This window comes from Vitis vinifera, chromosome 15 (genome assembly GCF_030704535.1).
Source record: "Vitis vinifera cultivar Pinot Noir 40024 chromosome 15, ASM3070453v1".
NCBI lineage: Eukaryota > Viridiplantae > Streptophyta > Magnoliopsida > Vitales > Vitaceae > Vitis > Vitis vinifera.
The window spans coordinates 12,445,322-12,466,255 of record NC_081819.1 but is presented as its reverse complement, the minus strand read 5'-3'; the positions used below and the strand labels follow the sequence as shown (position 1 = coordinate 12,466,255).

The 20,934-nt window shown below is 25.7% G+C and overlaps 1 protein-coding gene across 1 annotated transcript; it reads right to left on the bottom strand.

Moving 5' to 3' along the window:
- Window positions 1–13,704: 13,704 nt before the first annotated feature.
- LOC100854617 (uncharacterized) lies at window positions 13,705–15,546 on the bottom strand. The gene has a single exon (XM_010663171.1). It carries the CDS (start codon window positions 15,544–15,546, stop codon window positions 13,705–13,707), a length of 1,842 nt encoding a protein of 613 aa, XP_010661473.1.
- Between the last annotated feature and the right edge of the window lie 5,388 nt (window positions 15,547–20,934).

The window sequence follows — 20,934 nt, the reverse complement described above, 5'->3', positions numbered from 1 at the left end:
CAGGTCCCCCCCTTGCTTCAGCAAAAGAACCCCCTCTTCTATATTCAACCCCCTGTTTCTATCTTCCGCAGTAAGCCATTACCATCTCCACTATTCCTCCATCAGCCAACATGGCTTCTTTCACCCACTCTCATGGCCGGCCATTCTCTCCTGCCACCCATCCTGTGCTGCCCCTCTCTTGGGAGGTGCCCCCCCCTCTCACTTCAAAAGAAATGTTGAAACAAAACCTCTCCCCGGGTGGTCCCAAAACCTCAGGGAAAACTATTCTTTCATTTAGTTTTTAAGGGGTCTACAGATTTATTACAAAAAAAAAATTAATTTGACAATTAAAATTATTTTTACTTGTTTTTACAAATGAATTAATTTCTTCACAAAATTTATTTATGAAAATATTTCAATCCAATTTTATTAAGAAAATGATTTCTATAACTTTAATTTGCAAAAATGACTGAGTCTGCAGCCAAAGTAATGTTTACTGAAAAAAAAAATATCAAACTAATACAACTTTCAAACTATTTGTCAAAGTAGTCTTTTGAATCCACATCAGCAATCCACTACTCAAAGACCCAATTTTTTCATCCGAAATCATTCAACAAAAACCCTAGCTATTATTTTCTCTTCTCTGCGACTCCCACCATCTCTCCTCACCGTCTGCGGCTCCCACCATCAACGGCTCCCACCAGCAGCATCTACCAGGTAAGTTTTTTTTTCCCTCATTTTCCTTAGCTTTCTCACTAACTTGTCTATTTTCCTTTTTTAATAAAAAAAATTTAAAAATCCACTAGTTTATTTTCCTTTTTTGAATAAAAAATTAAAAATCCACTTGTTTATTTTCCTTTTTTTAATAAAAAATTAAAAAATCCACTTGTTTGTTTTCCTTTTTTAAATAAAAATAAAAAATTAATTAAAAATCCACTTGTTTATTTTCCATTTTTTTAATAAAAAATTAAAAATCCACTTGTTTGTTTTCCTTTTTTAAATAAAAAATAAAAAATTAATTAACAATCCACTCGTTTATTTTCCTTTTTTTAATAAAAAATTAAAAATCCACTTGTTTGTTTTCCTTTTTAAATAAAAAAAATTAATTAAAAATCCACTTGTTTATTTTCCTTTTTTAAAAAAATAAAAAATTAATCATAATCCACTTTTTTATTTTCCTTTTTTTAATAAAAAATTAAAAATTAATCATAATCCACTTGATTTAAAATCTAGTGGGAACAAAAAGAAATAAAAAATAGAAGAAAATTAAAATAAATAAAAAAAACCACAAAGGATCATACATCCGGATGTTAAGGGAAATTGTCACCATATGCATGTTGAATTTAAAATTTCAACCTTATCCGGATATCTCACATCCGAAATTCTTCTCCGCCGACATTCCACCCGGATATCTCACATTCAAATCATACTTAATAATAAATAACCTAAAATCATAATCATTGGCACTAATTTTCATATGAAAATATAAAATTTTAAAATAATATAAACCATTTCTTTAGTTATTTTAAATTTTAAAAATAATCTGAATAAATAATTTTCTTTAGTTCATATGTGAAAATATTTGTAAAACAAATAAATATTTTATTTAAAAATCCACTTGTTTATTTTCCTTTTTTTTAATAAAAATTTAAAAATCCACTTGTTTGTTTTCCTTTTTTAAATAAAAAATAAAAAATTAATTAAAAATCCACTCGTTTATTTTCCTTTTTTTAATAAAAAATTAAAAATCCACTTGTTTGTTTTCCTTTTTAAATAAAAAAAATTAATTAAAAATCCACTTGTTTATTTTCCTTTTTTTAAAAAATAAAAAATTAATCATAATCCACTTGTTTATTTTCCTTTTTTTTAATAAAAAATTAAAAATTAATCATAATCCACTTGATTTAAAATCTAGTGGGAACAAAAAGAAATAAAAAATAGAAGAAAATTAAAATAAATAAAAAAAACCACAAAGGATCATACATCCGGATGTTAAGGGAAATTGTCTCCATATGCATGTTGAATTTAAAATTTCAACCTTATCCGGATATCTCACATCCGAAATTCTTCTCCGCCGACATTCCACCCGGGCATCTCACATTCGGAATTCTTCTCTGCCGACATTCCACCCGGATATCTCACATTCAAATCATACTTAATAATAAATAACCTAAAATCATAATCATTGGCACTAATTTTCATATGAAAATATAAAATTTTAAAATAATATAAACCATTTCTTTAGTTATTTTAAATTTTAAAAATAATCTGAATAAATAATTTTCTTTAGTTCATATCTGAAAATATTTGTAAAACAAATAAATATTTTAGTTAAAAATCCACTTGTTTATTTTCCTTTTTTTTAATAAAAATTTAAAAATTAATCATAATCCACTTGTTTTAAAATCTAGTGGGAACAAAAAGAAATAAAAAATAGAAGAAAATTAAAATAAATAAATAAAAACACAAAGGATCATACATCCAGATGTTAAGGGAAAGGGCATCTCACATCCGGAATTCTTCTCGGCCGACATTCCACCCGCATATCTCACATTCAAATCATACTTAATAATAAATAACCTAAAATCATAATCATTGGCATTAATTTTCATATGAAAATATAAAATTTTAAAATAATATAAACAATTTCTTTAGTTATTTTAAATTTTAAAAATAATATGAATAAATAATTTTCTTTAGTTCATATGTAAAAATAGTTGTAAAACAAATAAATATTTTATTTAAAAATCCACTTGTTTATTTTCCTTTTTTTTTAATAAAAAATTAAAAAATCCACTTGTTTGTTTTCCTTTTTTAAATAAAAAATAAAAAATTAATTAAAAATCCACTTGTTTATATTCCTTTTTTTAATAAAAAAATTAAAAATCCACTTGTTTGTTTTCCTTTTTTTAATAAAAAATTAAAAATTAATCATAATCCACTTGTTTTAAAATCTAGTGGGAACAAAAAGAAATAAAAAATAGAAGAAAATTAAAATAAATAAATAAAAACACAAAGGATCATACATCCAGATGTTAAGGGAAAGGGCATCTCACATCCGGAATTCTTCTCGGCCGACATTCCACCCGGATATCTCACATTCAAATCATACTTAATAATAAATAACCTAAAATCATAATCATTGGCATTAATTTTCATATGAAAATATAAAATTTTAAAATAATATAAACAATTTCTTTAGTTATTTTAAATTTTCAAAATAATATGAATAAATAATTTTCTTTAGTTCATATGTGAAAATATTGGTAAAACAAATAAATATTTTATTTAAAAATCCACTTGTTTATTTTCCTTTTTTTTAATAAAAATTTAAAAATCCCTTGTTTGTTTTCCTTTTTTAAATAAAAAATAAAAAATTAATTAAAAATCCACTTGTTTATTTGCCTTTTTTTAATAAAAAATTAAAAATCCACCTGTTTGTTTTCCTTTTTTAAATAGAAAATAAAAAATTAATCATAATCCACTTGTTTATTTTCCTTTTTTTAATAAAAAATTAAAAATTAATCATAATCCACTTGTTTTAAAATCTAGTGGGAACAAAAAGAAATAAAAAATAGAAGAAAATTAAAATAAATATATAAAAACACAAAGGATCATACATCCAGATGTTAAGGGAAAGGGCATCTCACATCCGGAATTCTTCTCCGCCGACATTCCACCCGGATATCTCACATTCAAATCATACTTAATAATAAATAACCTAAAATCATAATCATTGGCATTAATTTTCATATGAAAATATAAAATTTTAAAATAATATAAACAATTTCTTTAGTTATTTTAAATTTTCAAAATAATATGAATAAATAATTTTCTTTAGTTCATATGTGAAAATATTTGTAAAACAAATAAATATTTTATTTAAAAATCCACTTGTTTATTTTCCTTTTTTTTTAATAAAAAATTAAAAATCCACTTGTTTGTTTTCCTTTCTTAAATAAAAAATAAAAAATTAATTAAAAAACCACTTGTTCATTTTCCTTTTTTTAATAAAAAATTAAAAATCCACTTGTTTGTTTTCCTTTTATAAATAAAAAAATAAAAAATTAATCATAATCCACTTGTTTATTTTCCTTTTTTTAATAAAAAATTAAAAATTAATCATAATCCACTTGTTTTAAAATCTAGTGGGAACAAAAAGAAATAAAAAATAGAAGAAAATTAAAATAAAAAAAAAAAACCACAAAGGATCATACATTCGGATGTTAAGGGAAATTGTCTCCATATGCATGTTGAATTTAAAATTTCAACCTTATTTGGATGTCTCACATCCGGAATTCTTCTCCGCCGACATTCCACCCGGATATCTCACATTCAAATCATACTTAATAATAAATAACCTAAAATCATAATCATTGGCACTAATTTTCATATGAAAATATAAAATTTTAAAATAATATAAACCATTTCTTTAGTTATTTTAAATTTTAAAAATAATCTGAATAAATATTTTTCTTTAGTTCATATGTGCAAATATTTGTAAAACAAATAAATATTTTATTTAAAAATCCACTTGTTTATTTTCCTTTTTTTTAATAAAAATTTAAAAATCCCTTGATTGTTTTCCTTTTTTAAATAAAAAATAAAAAATTAATTAAAAATCCACTTGTTTATTTGCCTTTTTTTAATAAAAAATTAAAAATCCACCTGTTTGTTTTCCTTTTTTAAATAGAAAATAAAAAATTAATCATAATCCACTTGTTTATTTTCCTTTTTTTAATAAAAAATTAAAAATTAATCATAATCCACTTGTTTTAAAATCTAGTGGGAACAAAAAGAAATAAAAAATAGAAGAAAATTAAAATAAATATATAAAAACACAAAGGATCATACATCCAGATGTTAAGGGAAAGGGCATCTCACATCCGGAATTCTTCTCCGCCGACATTCCACCCGGATATCTCACATTCAAATCATACTTAATAATAAATAACCTAAAATCATAATCATTGGCATTAATTTTCATATGAAAATATAAAATTTTAAAATAATATAAACAATTTCTTTAGTTATTTTAAATTTTCAAAATAATATGAATAAATAATTTTCTTTAGTTCATATGTGAAAATATTTGTAAAACAAATAAATATTTTATTTAAAAATCCACTTGTTTATTTTCCTTTTTTTTTAATAAAAAATTAAAAATCCACTTGTTTGTTTTCCTTTCTTAAATAAAAAATAAAAAATTAATTAAAAAACCACTTGTTCATTTTCCTTTTTTTAATAAAAAATTAAAAATCCACTTGTTTGTTTTCCTTTTATAAATAAAAAAATAAAAAATTAATCATAATCCACTTGTTTATTTTCCTTTTTTTAATAAAAAATTAAAAATTAATCATAATCCACTTGTTTTAAAATCTAGTGGGAACAAAAAGAAATAAAAAATAGAAGAAAATTAAAATAAAAAAAAAAAACCACAAAGGATCATACATTCGGATGTTAAGGGAAATTGTCTCCATATGCATGTTGAATTTAAAATTTCAACCTTATTTGGATGTCTCACATCCGGAATTCTTCTCCGCCGACATTCCACCCGGATATCTCACATTCAAATCATACTTAATAATAAATAACCTAAAATCATAATCATTGGCACTAATTTTCATATGAAAATATAAAATTTTAAAATAATATAAACCATTTCTTTAGTTATTTTAAATTTTAAAAATAATCTGAATAAATATTTTTCTTTAGTTCATATGTGCAAATATTTGTAAAACAAATAAATATTTTATTTAAAAATCCACTTGTTTATTTTCCTTTTTTTTAATAAAAATTTAAAAATCCCTTGTTTGTTTTCCTTTTTTAAATAAAAAATAAAAAATTAATTAAAAATCCACTTGTTTATTTGCCTTTTTTTAATAAAAAATTAAAAATCCACCTGTTTGTTTTCCTTTTTTAAATAGAAAATAAAAAATTAATCATAATCCACTTGTTTATTTTCCTTTTTTTAATAAAAAATTAAAAATTAATCATAATCCACTTGTTTTAAAATCTAGTGGGAACAAAAAGAAATAAAAAATAGAAGAAAATTAAAATAAATATATAAAAACACAAAGGATCATACATCCAGATGTTAAGGGAAAGGGCATCTCACATCCGGAATTCTTCTCCGCCGACATTCCACCCGGATATCTCACATTCAAATCATACTTAATAATAAATAACCTAAAATCATAATCATTGGCATTAATTTTCATATGAAAATATAAAATTTTAAAATAATATAAACAATTTCTTTAGTTATTTTAAATTTTCAAAATAATATGAATAAATAATTTTCTTTAGTTCATATGTGAAAATATTTGTAAAACAAATAAATATTTTATTTAAACATCCACTTGTTTATTTTCCTTTTTTTAATAAAAAATTAAAAATCCACTTGTTTGTTTTCCTTTTTTAAATAAAAAATAAAAAATAAATTAAAAATCCACTTGTTTATTTGCCTTTTTTTAATAAAAAATTAAAAATCCACTTGTTTGTTTTCCTTTTTTAAATAAAAAATAAAAAATTAATCATAATCCACTTGTTTATTTTCCTTTTTTTAATAAAAAATTAAAAATTAATCATAATCCACTTGTTTTAAAATCTAGTGGGAACAAAAAGAAATAAAAAATAGAAGAAAATTAAAATAAATAAAAAAAAACCACAAAGGATGATACATCCGGATGTTAAGGGAAATTGTCTCCATATGCATGTTGAATTTAAAATTTCAACTTTATCCGGATGTCTCACATCCGGAATTCTTCTCCCCCAACATTCCACCTGGGTATCTCACATCCGGAATTCTTCTCCGCCGACATTCCACCCGGGCATCTCCCATCCGGAATTCTTCTCCGCCGACATTCCACCCGGATATCTCACATTCAAATCATACTTAATAATAAATAACCTAAAATCATAATCATTGGCATTAATTTTCATATGAAAATATAAAATTTTAAAATAATATAAACAATTTCTTTAGTTATTTTAAATTTTCAAAATAATATGAATAAATAATTTTCTTTAGTTCATATGTAAAAATATTTGTAAAACAAATAAATATTTTATTTAAACATCCACTTGTTTATTTTCCTTTTTTTAATAAAAAATTAAAAATCCACTTGTTTGTTTTCCTTTTTTAAATAAAAAATAAAAAATAAATTAAAAATCCACTTGTTTGTTTTCCTTTTTTAAATAAAAAATATAAAATTAATCATAATCCACTTGTTTATTTTCCTTTTTTTTAATAAAAAATTAAAAATTAATCATAATCCACTTGTTTTAAAATCTAGGGGGAACAAAAAGAAATAAAAAATAGAAGAAAATTAAAATAAAAAAAAAAAAAACCACAAAGGATGATACATCCGGATGTTAAGGGAAATTGTCTCCATATGCATGTTGAATTTAAAATTTCAACTTTATCCGGATGTCTCACATCCGGAATTCTTCTCCCCCAACATTCCACCTGGGTATCTCACATCCGGAATTCTTCTCCGCCGACATTCCACCCGGGCATCTCCCATCCGGAATTCTTCTCCGCCGACATTCCACCCGGATATCTCACATTCAAATCATACTTAATAATAAATAACCTAAAATCATAATCATTGGCATTAATTTTCATATGAAAATATAAAATTTTAAAATAATATAAACAATTTCTTTAGTTATTTTAAATTTTAAAAATAATATGAATAAATAATTTTCTTTAGTTCATATGTAAAAATAGTTGTAAAACAAATAAATATTTTATTTAAAAATCCACTTGTTTATTTTCCTTTTTTTTAATAAAAAATTAAAAAATCCACTTGTTTGTTTTCCTTTTTTAAATAAAAAATAAAAAATTAATTAAAAATCCACTTGTTTATATTCCTTTTTTTAATAAAAAAATTAAAAATCCACTTGTTTGTTTTCCTTTTTTTAATAAAAAATTAAAAATTAATCATAATCCACTTGTTTTAAAATCTAGTGGGAACAAAAAGAAATAAAAAATAGAAGAAAATTAAAATAAATAAATAAAAACACAAAGGATCATACATCCAGATGTTAAGGGAAAGGGCATCTCACATCCGGAATTCTTCTCGGCCGACATTCCACCCGGATATCTCACATTCAAATCATACTTAATAATAAATAACCTAAAATCATAATCATTGGCATTAATTTTCATATGAAAATATAAAATTTTAAAATAATATAAACAATTTCTTTAGTTATTTTAAATTTTCAAAATAATATGAATAAATAATTTTCTTTAGTTCATATGTGAAAATATTGGTAAAACAAATAAATATTTTATTTAAACATCCACTTGTTTATTTTCCTTTTTTTAATAAAAAATTAAAAATCCACTTGTTTGTTTTCCTTTTTTAAATAAAAAATAAAAAATAAATTAAAAATCCACTTGTTTATTTGCCTTTTTTTAATAAAAAATTAAAAATCCACTTGTTTGTTTTCCTTTTTTAAATAAAAAATAAAAAATTAATCATAATCCACTTGTTTATTTTCCTTTTTTTAATAAAAAATTAAAAATTAATCATAATCCACTTGTTTTAAAATCTAGTGGGAACAAAAAGAAATAAAAAATAGAAGAAAATTAAAATAAATAAAAAAAAACCACAAAGGATGATACATCCGGATGTTAAGGGAAATTGTCTCCATATGCATGTTGAATTTAAAATTTCAACTTTATCCGGATGTCTCACATCCGGAATTCTTCTCCCCCAACATTCCACCTGGGTATCTCACATCCGGAATTCTTCTCCGCCGACATTCCACCCGGGCATCTCACATTCGGAATTCTTCTCTTCCGACATTCCACCCAGATATCTCACATTCAAATCATACTTAATAATAAATAACCTAAAATCATAATCATTGACATTAATTTTCATATGAAAATATAAAATTTTAAATTAATATAAACAATTTCTTTAGTTATTTTAAACTTTAAAAATAATATGAATAAATAATTTTCTTTAGTTCATATGTGAAAATATTTGTAAAACAAATAAATATTTTATTTAAAAATCCACTTGTTTATTTTCCTTTTTTTTAATAAAAAATTAAAAATCCACTTGTTTGTTTTCCTTTTTTAAATAAAAAATAAAAAATCAATTAAAAATGCACTTGTTTATTTTCCTTTTTTTAATTAAAAATTAAAAATCCACTTGTTTGTTTCCCTTTTTTAAATAAAAAATAAAAAATTAATCATAATCCACTTGTTTATTTTCCATTTTTTAATAAAAAATTAAAAATTAATCATAATCCATTTGTTTTAAAATCTAGTGGGAACAAAAAGAAATAAAAAATAGAAGAAAATTAAAATAAATAAAAAAAAACCACAAAGAATCATACATCCGGATATTAAGGGAAATTGTCTCCATTTGCATGTTGAATTTAAAATTCCAACTTTATCTGGATGTCTCACATCCGGAATTCTTCTCCCCCAACATTCCACCCGGGTATCTCACATCCGGAATTCTTCTCCCCCGACATTCCACCCGGGCATCTCACATCCGGAATTCTTCTCCGCCGACATTGCACCCGGATATCTCACATTCAAATCATACTTAATAATAAATAACCTAAAATCATAATCATTGGCATTAATTTTCATATGAAAATATAATATTTTAAATTAATATAAACAATTTCTTTAGTTATTTTAAAATTTAAAAATAATATGAATAAATAATTTTCTTTAGTTCATATGTGAAAATATTTGTAAAACAAATAAATATTTTAATTAAAAATCCACTTGTCTATTTTCGTTTTTTTTAATAAAAAATTAAAAATCCACTTGTTTGTTTTCCTTTTTTAAATAAAAAATAAAAAAATCAATTAAAAATCGACTTGTTTATTTGCCTTTTTTTAATAAAAAATTAAAAATCCACCTGTTTGTTTTCCTTTTTTAAATAAAAAATAAAAAATTAATCATAATCCACTTGTTTCTTTTCCTTTTTTTAATAAAAAATTAAAAATTAATCATAATCCACTTGTTTTAAAATCTAATGGGAACAAAAAGAAATAAAAAGTAGAAGAAAATTTAAAAAAAAAAAAAACACCACAAACGATCATACATCCGGATATTAAGGGAAATTGTCTCCATATGCATGTTTAATTTAAAATTTCAACTTTATCCGGATGTCTGACATCCAGAATTCTTCTCCCCCAACATTCCACCCGGGTATCTCTCATCCGGAATTCTTCTCCGCCGACATTCCACCCGGATATCTCACATTCAAATCATACTGAATAATAAATAACCTAAAATCATAATCATTGACATTAATTTTCATATGAAAATATAAAATTTTAAATTAATATAAACAATTTCTTTAGTTATTTTAAACTTTAAAAATAATATGAATAAATAATTTTCTTTAGTTCATATGTGAAAATATTTGTAAAACAAATAAATATTTTATTTAAAAATCCACTTGTTTGTTTTCCTTCTTTTTAATAAAAAATTAAAAATCCACTCGTTTGTTTTCCTTTTTTAAATAAAAAATAAAAAATTAATTAAAAATCCACTTGCTTATTTTCCTTTTTTAAATAAAAAATTAAAAATCCACTTGTTTGTTTCCCTTTTTTAAATAAAAAATAAAAAATTAATCATAATCCACTTGTTCATTTTCCTTTTTTTAATAAAAAATTAAAAATTAATCATAATCCACTTGTTTTAAAATCTAGTGGGAACAAAAAGAAATAAAAAATAGAAGAAAATTAAAATAAATAAATAAAAACACAAAGGATCATACATCCGGATGTTAAGGGAAATTGTCTCCATATGCATGTTGAATTTGAAATTACAACCTTATCCGGATGTCTCACATCCGCAATTCTTCTCCGCCGACATTCCATCTGGGCATCTCACATTCGGAATTCTTCTCTGCCGACATTCCACCCGGATATCTCACATTCAAATCATACTTAATAATAAATAACCTAAAATCATAATCATTGGCATTAATTTTCATATGAAAATATAAAATTTTAAAATAATATAAACAATTTCTTTAGTTATTTTAAATTTTAAAAATAATATGAATAAATAATTTTCTTTAGTTCATATGTGAAAATATTTGTAAAACAAATAAATATTTTATTTAAAAATCCACTTGTTTATTTTCCTTTTTTTTAATAAAAAATTAAAAATCGACTTGTTTATTTGCCTTTTTTTAATAAAAAATTAAAAATCCACTTGTTTGTTTTCCTTTTTTAAATAAAAAATAAAAAATTAATCATAATCCACTTGTTTCTTTTCTTTTTTTAAATAAAAAATTAAAAATTAATCATAATCCACTTGTTTTAAAATCTGATGGGAACAAAAAGAAATAAAAAGTAGAAGAAAATTAAAATAAAATAAAAAAAAAACCACAAACGATCATACATCTGGATATTAAGGGAAATTGTCTCCATATGCATGTTTAATTTAAAATTTCAACTTTATCCGGATGTGTGACATCCGGAATTCTTCTCCCCCAACATTCCACCCGGGTATCTCACATCCGGAATTCTTCTCCGTTGACATTCCACCCGGGCATCTCACATCCGGAATTCTTCTCCGCCGACATTCCACCCGGATATCTCACATTCAAATCATACTTAATAATAAATAACCTAAAATCATAATCATTGACATTAATTTTCATATGAAAATATAAAATTTTAAATTAATATAAACAATTTCTTTAGTTATTTTAAACTTTAAAAATAATATGAATAAATAATTTTCTTTAGTTCATATGTGAAAATATTTGTAAAACAAATAAATATTTTATTTAAAAATCCACTTGTTTATTTTCCTTATTTCTAATAAAAAATTAAAAATCCACTTGTTTGTTTTCCTTTTTTAAATAAAAAATAAAAAATTAATTAAAAATCCACTTGCTTATTTTCCTTTTTTAAATAAAAAATTAAAAATCCACTTGTTTGTTTTCCTTTTTTAAATAAAAAATAAAAAATTAATCATAATCCACTTGTTCATTTTCCTTTTTTAATAAAAAATAAAAAATTAATCATAATCCACTTGTTTTAAAATCTAGTGGGAACAAAAAGAAATAAAAAATAGAAGAAAATTAAAATAAATAAATAAAAACACAAAGGATTATACATCCGGATGTTAAGGGAAATTGTCTCCATATGCATGTTGAATTTGAAATTACAACCTTATCCGGATGTCTCACATCCGGAATTCTTCTCCGCCGACATTCCACCCGGATATCTCACATTCAAATCATACTTAATAATAAATAACCTAAAATCATAATCATTGGCATTAATTTTCATATGAAAATATAAAATTTTAAAATAATATAAACAATTTCTTTAGTTATTTTAAATTTTAAAAATAATATGAATAAATAATTTTCTTTAGTTCATATGTGAAAATATTTGTAAAACAAATAAATATTTTATTTAAAAATCCACTTGTTTATTTTCCTTTTTTTTAATAAAAAATTAAAAATCGACTTGTTTATTTGCCTTTTTTTAATAAAAAATTAAAAATCCACTTGTTTGTTTTCCTTTTTTAAATAAAAAATAAAAAATTAATTAAAAATCCACTTGTTTATTTTCCTTTTTTTAATAAAAAAATTAAAAATCCACTTGTTTGTTTTCCTTTTTTAAATAAAAAATAAAAAATTAATCATAATCCACTTGTTTATTTTCCTTTTTTTAATAAAAAATTAAAAATTAATCATAATCCACTTGTTTTAAAATCTAGTGGGAACAAAAAGAAGTAAAAAATAGAAGAAAATTAAAATAAATAAAAAAAACCACAAAGGATCATACATCCGGATGTTAAGGGAAATTGTCTCCATATGCATGTTGAATTTAAAATTTCAACCTTATCCGGATGTCTCATATCCGGAATTCTTATCCGTCGACATTCCATCCGGGTATTTGACATCCGGAATTCTTCTCCGCCGACCTTCCACCCGGGCATCTCACATCTGGAATGCTTCTTCGCCGACATTTCACCCGGATATCTCACATTCAAATCATACTTAATAATAAATAACCTAAAATCATAATCATTGGCATTAATTTTCATATGAAAATATAATATTTTAAATTAATATAAACAATTTCTTTAGTTATTTTAAAATTTAAAAATAATATGAATAAATAATTTTCTTTAGTTCATATGTGAAAATATTTGTAAAAATTTCGACAGAGTCTCCCCTATAAATAGGGTATTCTCCAAAATACAAACAACCCGATTCATCAAAATATTCATATTGCAATTTTGAAATTAACAGCAAAGTCTCTCTTATAACATAAATATTGTCCAAAATACAAATAACATAATATTAACACCCAAAGCCTAGCACCCATCATGAAGGTCCAGCACCCATGTTCATATTTGGACAAGAACGACGATTGTGACCACTTTGTTTGCACAAACCACATGTAATTGAGGTTTTACCTTCTCTAACATCCATTTCATTATGCGAACGAGTAGATTTAGGTCGTCCACCTGACACACGTTTCATTGAATCTGCAGGCACAATAACTGGACCAACATATGGTGGCCACTCGTACTCATTGTGTATGGGGTTAAACAGTGGTGCCCAAGTGCTAAAGTACGATTGTATAGTGTAATAATGTTGAACAAATGATCTAAAATCAATTGAACGAAAATGACATGCCGCTAGAATATGACTACATGAGAATCCATATATAAGTGTTTTGCCACATGTGCATCCATGCTCACGTACTTCCACTAGATGATGTCTTTTTACTACCCCTATTGGCCTTCACATGAAACAATCCTTGGAAGTGATCATACAAAACAACCTCATGAGAACCTGCCTTAACAACATTTGCATTAATCTTAGCATCAACATAAGGAGTGTATTGTTCACCTGAAGCAAGTCGACTAGCACCATGTTCTCTTCTTACAGCAAAGTAACTATTAACTCGATAGAATGTCAATTGAACAAATGCGGTGATAGGGAAACTTCGTGCCCCTTTAAGCATACTATTGAACACTTCTGACATGTTCGTAGTCATTATGCCATATCGTCGACCTCCATCATGTGATAGTGCCCATTTCTCAAAGGGAATAGCCTCCAACCAGCTAAGTGCGTCTTGATTGATTCTCCCAATTGTCTCCATATGCATGTTGAATTTTTCTACCTTAGTTTCTAAGGCAGCTCTACATAAAAGTTGTTTCAAGCATTTGTCCTTAAAGTGAGTCATAAAGTTGCTAGCAAGATGGCGCATACAAATTCGATGATATGCATTTGGCTCAGACCAACCAAGATAAACATCAGCAAACGCAGCCATAATGCCCGGATGACGATCAGAGATAACACAAAGACCCCTCCTTTGAGTTACTCGATTTCTAATACATGCCAAAAACCATCCCCAACTATCAACATTTTCACCCTCAGTTAATGCAAAAGCAAGAGGAAACAATTGATTATTTCCATCACAGCCCATGACAATCATTACAATGCCCTTATACTTCCCATACAAGTGTGTACCATCAATAGTTAACACAGGACGACAATGCTTGAAGCCCTCTATGGAAGGATGAAATGCCCAAAAGACTCGCTGAAATGCCTCTTCATTTTGCATATTTCCTGGGAATGTTTTAGAAATTACAACACATCCTGGATTGGCTTGCTCTAAGGCACCAAAAAAATGTGGCAGTTTAGCGTATGATTTATAGAAATCACCAAACAAATTAGTTAATGCTTTACGCTTGCCTTTCGAAGCCTTAGTGTATGAGATATGGTACCCGAATCTTTCTACAACACTTGCTTGAATGGCAGCCACTGAAAGTGTGAATTGTGTCTTAATCATTCCCTCTATATGGGCGGCTATCAGGTTTGAGTCTAACTGATGATGATCTTGGTTCATGCAAGGATTGACACATGTGTGTGGGCCACTATATTTGTTGATCTCAAATAAAGATGTCCCTTTAACAACTGTAGCATGTAATCTCCAAGGACATTGAGACTGTTCAGCTTTATTGCATCTTAGGACCAACAATTTCTTTGTGGATGACAAAACGATATACTCTTGGTGCGAATTAATAGAGTACATCTTTACAGCATGTTGCAAATCTCCTTTGGAATTAAATATTTGTCCAACTATGAACTCTCCAGTTGGATGTCCCATAAGAGTGTTTCCCCATAGGGTCCATTCACTTGACACAACATGACCAATGGTTTCAACATTTTCAAACTGTGGTGATGGTGCCAAATGATATTGCATTGGAGATAATTCAATTGGGTCATCTAAATCCTCTGTATCTGGATTGTTTGACAAGTTACATCCTTCCCCATCCACAGCCACATATCTCATTTGTTCTCTTTCAATTGTCTCACGAATAGCTAAAAAAGGCGAGCTACCTTCCCTATCTTGGTTATCATCATTATGAACATCCTCGGCTCCTACACTGTCATCATCACATTGTCTTCCTTCTTCGTCTTCCTCATCCTCTTCTGATCTATGCTCAAAAGTAAATGGATTTTGAACATTACTAGTACCATCATTTTCACCAAGTAACAAAGGCATGCAATTACCAATTGGTGAATTCATTTGTAAGTCAATAGGTACTTGTTAACAAATAACTCAACTTCATCCATCCCAAATCTGTTATGCATTTCTAACATTCGAGCTACACCACTATCATTCTTTACTGGGCAAGGTTGGAATTTATTCCCTTTTTTCATAGGATACTTACAACTAAGTATTAATCGAAAATGTTCTTTATTGATGTCAGTGATCGAGTATATCATTTCCAACAGTTGTTCATATGTTGTCCCAAGAGGCACATCAATAGGTTCAACCACAACTCTATCCCCAACATAATCAACATCGGTTTGTGTTCTCACCATTTTCCCATTACAAAAACAAACTATTGCCACGGATAAATTAGACATAGTTTACTTATTGAAGAATCCAAAAAAATCAAATCAATTTCATTTTTAACCACAAAATTATACAATATAAAACATTACTAATAACATCAATTTGTAATGAAATAACAAATAACAATAATAGGGTATGTTATTAACAACAATCAAGAAAAGGAAAAGGATCGCGTTGTATAAGGCTTATGGCATTGAGGGAAAGATGAAGGCCTCCTTGAGAGGTGGGTTTCGTTGGGTTAAGAACAGAGCTAGAAGATTTTATTTTATTTATTAAACTGGGCAAAATCAAAGATTTTGCATTTGGGTAAAAAAATTGTTATTTTTGCATGACCTACACTTCTTCTTCCTTTTCGAACCCTAACCCACCATTGCCCAAATTCGAAATCTACCTAAACCCCCCAATGTACAGAAAACAATTTCATTTAATTTTTCGTTTTCCTTTGTTTGGTTAGTAAGAAAGCTAAGGAAAATGAGGGAAAAAAAAACTTACCTAGTAGATGTTGCTGGTGGAAGCCGTTGATGGTGGGAACCGTAGATGGTGGGAGCTGCAGACAGTGAGGAGAGATGGTGGGAGCCGCAGAGAAGAGAAAATAATAGTTAGGGTTTTTGTTGAATGATTTCGAATGAAAAAATTGGGTCTTCAGAGTAGTGGATTGCTGCTGTGGATTCAAAAGACTACTTTGACAAATAGTTTGAAAATTGTATTAGTTTGATATTTATTTTTTCAGTAAACATTACTTTGGCTGCAAACTCCCAAAATGACTCTCATCCTATTTTGATTAAAAAAAATATTTAAAACCTCTATTTATATATATATAATGCTTTTACTCACATTCTAATTAAGGAATGAGAATTTATTCAAGAATCATTTTTTTGGGCAATTTTATTTAAAATTAACCTTTTGGACCATTTTTATTTAAAAATCAATTTTCTGGATAATTTTTATTAAACAAATAAATTTTTGAACATTTTTTTTAATGTTGTTAAAAACAATTTTGATGGATTTTCCTAAAAAAAAAATTTTTTAAAAATTTATTAAGAATTTTTTTTATTAAAAATAATATTTTCTGAGCTATTGTTTTTATTAAAACATGATTGTTCTACTGTTTATTTTATTAAAAAAAATTTCCAAGTTATTTTTGTATACACCTAATAAATTTATACAAAAAAAATATTTACAAGAACCAATAAGAATGAAATCAAATAGAAGTGAGAAAATAAAATATGTACCCAAACAAGTTTATAATAAGCTCAATGCCCCATTTACAATTTTCCTAAACCTCATTCTTTTTTTATGAAATTTGGTTCTCCACGTGTCTAGAATTTATACTCTGCCAATAGAATGTCAATAAAGTATTGAAATGAATCCATACAAAAACAAAAATAGTCCAAAGTAAATATCTAGAAATATGCAGAGTCCAATATAATTTAAGCCCAAATTCAATAAACCCAAAAATAATCTGAAGAATTAGTTTAATAAATTTCACTAATAAAAATGGGTCCAAATTAATAAATATAACTCAATAGAAATATCTCAAGTGCTATAACTCCTAATCCAAAATTCCAAACTTATGGTCTAAATTTAAAATAATCAAGCTCAAAATATGATAAAACAAAATAAATTTAATTATGCTTAAATTTAATTTCTCATAATCCAGCTTAATTTAATATAGAAACCCAAATCCACAATCCAAAATAAAACCCAATTTAATATGTAAAACCCAAAATAACATTTAAAATATACTTAATTATCCCATACCCAAATTAAATAATTCAAATGAGCAAAACTCATATCAAGACAAGCAAATTTTACCAACAACAAATGAATCTAAATTCCATATTAATTTACCAACCCAAATCTCATAAAAAATTACTATTAAAATAAAAGCAAGAAAAAATAAAATAAAATAAAGCAAAATAAACTTACACAATTTTTTTTTTGAAACCATGGAAGGAAGATTGGGTGGCAGTAGAGGTGCTTGGAGATGGAAGAAGGGAAGAAAGAAAATAAAATTTTAAAAAATGGGTTGTGAGAAAGAGAGAGTGAGGGGAATGGAAGAATGAGAGAGAGGAGGAGGGTTCATTGGAAATGGTGTCAGCATCATGTTGTCGATAGTGGTGACGATGATTGCCGACGTTGGGAGGTGGTGTGGTAAGGGGGAAAGGAAGGAAAGAAAAGGGGGGAGGGGGGTGGGGCCGACCGCGACAGTAGGGGTTGGGGGAGTGGGTGGAGTCAGTTGGAAGAAAAAAGAAAAAAAAAAGTAAAATAAATTAATAAAAATTAAATAAAATACAAAATAAAAGTAAAACAAAATGATAAAAATTAAGATTTAAAAGTTATAATTAGCCAAAAAAAAAATCAAAAGCTTAAAATAAAATTGAACTCAAAATTAATATAAAATAAATTTGGGATAAATTTTAGGATCTACACCTTCTTTCTCAAACTTGACTGTGTTTTCTATTCATATTCATTTTACCCATTACCTTTTTTAAAAAAAAAAAAGAAAAAAGAAAAAAAAAAGGAAATAACTTGAATACATCTTGTATACAAGATTTTCTCAAATCATCAAAGATTATTTGAAACTGATATTGATGGAAATTTACAAGTTGAATAATCTATTATTATTTCATTAAGTATTTAGGTTTAGTAGTATAATTAATATCTATTGTCTTCATCTATTATCTTTCCTTGAAATATCTCTTATTTTAATTCTTAATTTACATTTTTAAGAAATATTTGGATATTAATTTATTATATTTTAATCTTTTTATACAATTATATTTTTTCATGTATCACATTTTCAATTTTTTTATAATATAGTATTCTTTCCTCATAAATACTTAGTAGGGTTTGTTAAAACTTAATACTTATTACTTAAAAATTTAAGTTAACTTAAATTAAATTATTTTTAAGTTGTTATTTTAAAATTTATTACTTAATTTTTACTTTAAGTATTAAGGTTGTTTAGTAAAATTAACTTAAAATTTATTTTAAGTTATCAAATTGACATATTTATCCTCATTAGTTGTAATCAATATTATAATCATTAATTTCAATTGACATTTATTTTTATTAATCTTAAGTTAAAGTATTGTAAATATATAAGATAATCTTAAAATATATCTAGTATAAAAAAAAAAGAGTTAGTCATGGTAGTTAAATATACTTTTATTATATGTGGGTAAATAAGACAAAAAAATAAAATAAAAATAAGTTAACTATTTTGACTTAATACTTAAAATTGTTTCTAACTTTAAGTTATAATATTAAGTTATTAAGTCATTTTAAATTATTAAGTTAATTTGTCAAATACCCTCTTAATATCCAAAATGTTTATATCTTAATACTATATTTGGTTTCAAGAAATTAAAGTACTAAGGAAATAAGAAAAATAATTTTTTTATATTTGATTTTATTATAGAAAATACTAAAAAAAATCAAATATAATTTAAATTAATTAGAAACTTGATATTTTTAAATTATTTAATCTTTATATATACGAGTTAAAATATTAAATAAAATAAATTTAAAATAGTATATAAAATAATTCATGAAATTTAAAATTAATTTTTATTTTCCTTCACTTGCATTTTTGTTGAAAGTAATTCTTATCATATGAAATTGTTTGGAGAAAGATAAAAGATTAGGATCGATCTTTACTTTTTATTTTTAACTTTTCTTGGTTTTTGTTTTCTTGAAACGTGAAATTGTCCTTCCATTTGATACTCATTTAACTTACCCACCATCATCTAAGCCTGTTGGTATGATATGAAACATAGCTTGTCGGGCTCATTTTCTTATATCTACTCTTTGTGCTCTGTTTTGTTATCCTCCTCTGCTCTTGATATCCGTCCATGGTATGCATCCATTTTCTCATCCTTACTTGAAGGAGATCCTAGAAAATCTGGAGTAGTTGTCATTGCAGCAAAGCTCACCTCATCAGCATCCCCATACCCATTCTCGTTTATTATTCATCGTTTTATCCAACATGCCTACGTCCCCATCCATCACTCCACTCCTATTCCCGTTTATCTTCATCACTCGCAAACCCCCACGCATCTCATACCGAGAGGTGATGTCTCAAGATGATGTAGGAAGCTAGTATTTGAATTTGTGGAAAGAAGGGCAGATTTAGTGGTCTCATGGGAATACTATGGCATGAGGGTGGTGATTCTATGCTGAAGAGATGGTGGACAATGGTGGATGTTTCTGGTCTATCTATGTTACAAATCAAGACTTTGGTCTTGTGGGATCCTCCCTAAAAATTGACGTGTGGCTCCCTCTCCCTTGCGACCAAGAAGGAAAATGTCGCAATATTTCGGCGATATATCGTCGAAATATTGTGTGTCGAAGGGTATCGACACGATATTTCTTGAAGAAATATCGGCCCGACGATTTTTCGGGATAAATCTCGAGAAATCGGTGATTTATCACGATATATTGGCGATTTTGGCGAGAAATCGACGATTTTTCCTTGATATATCGCCTGGTCAACGCAGGTCAACGGAGTCAACGCGCTACAGTGAAAGTCAAATGTGCTACAGTGCACCTCCCCTTTTGTTTGAAATTGCTTCCGAGGGGATTTGAACCCCAAACCAAAAGGTTTGGGGTTCAGTCCTCTTACCATCTAGGCTAACTCACCCTTATGATATAAAGTGCATTAAACATATATATACTTAAAGTCATTATATAAAGAAAATGTTAAAAGAATATTTTAAAGAGCAAATTAATTATAATTATTTTATAATTAAATGCAAAATTTTCTTTTAATTAATTACCAAAAATATAAAAATTATATAATTTTCTTCATAATGTTTTTAATATCATTAATAATTAATTAAATATTAAAAAATTATATATATATATATATATATATATATATATATCATAATTTATTTTATATTGTTTAATACAATTGAATTAAATGGATCATATTTTAATATTAATATATATTTTAAAATTAGACATATTATAATCAAATATCATAATATTATATGTAATTTAATAATAAATGTACACTTATAAAATTCATATTTTTATCGATGCATACGA

Bases quoted from the DNA above. Each gene is read 5' to 3' on its own strand.
- LOC100854617 (XM_010663171.1), bottom strand. From the start codon at position 15,546: ATGAATTCACCAATTGGTAATTGCATGCCTTTGTTACTTGGTGAAAAT.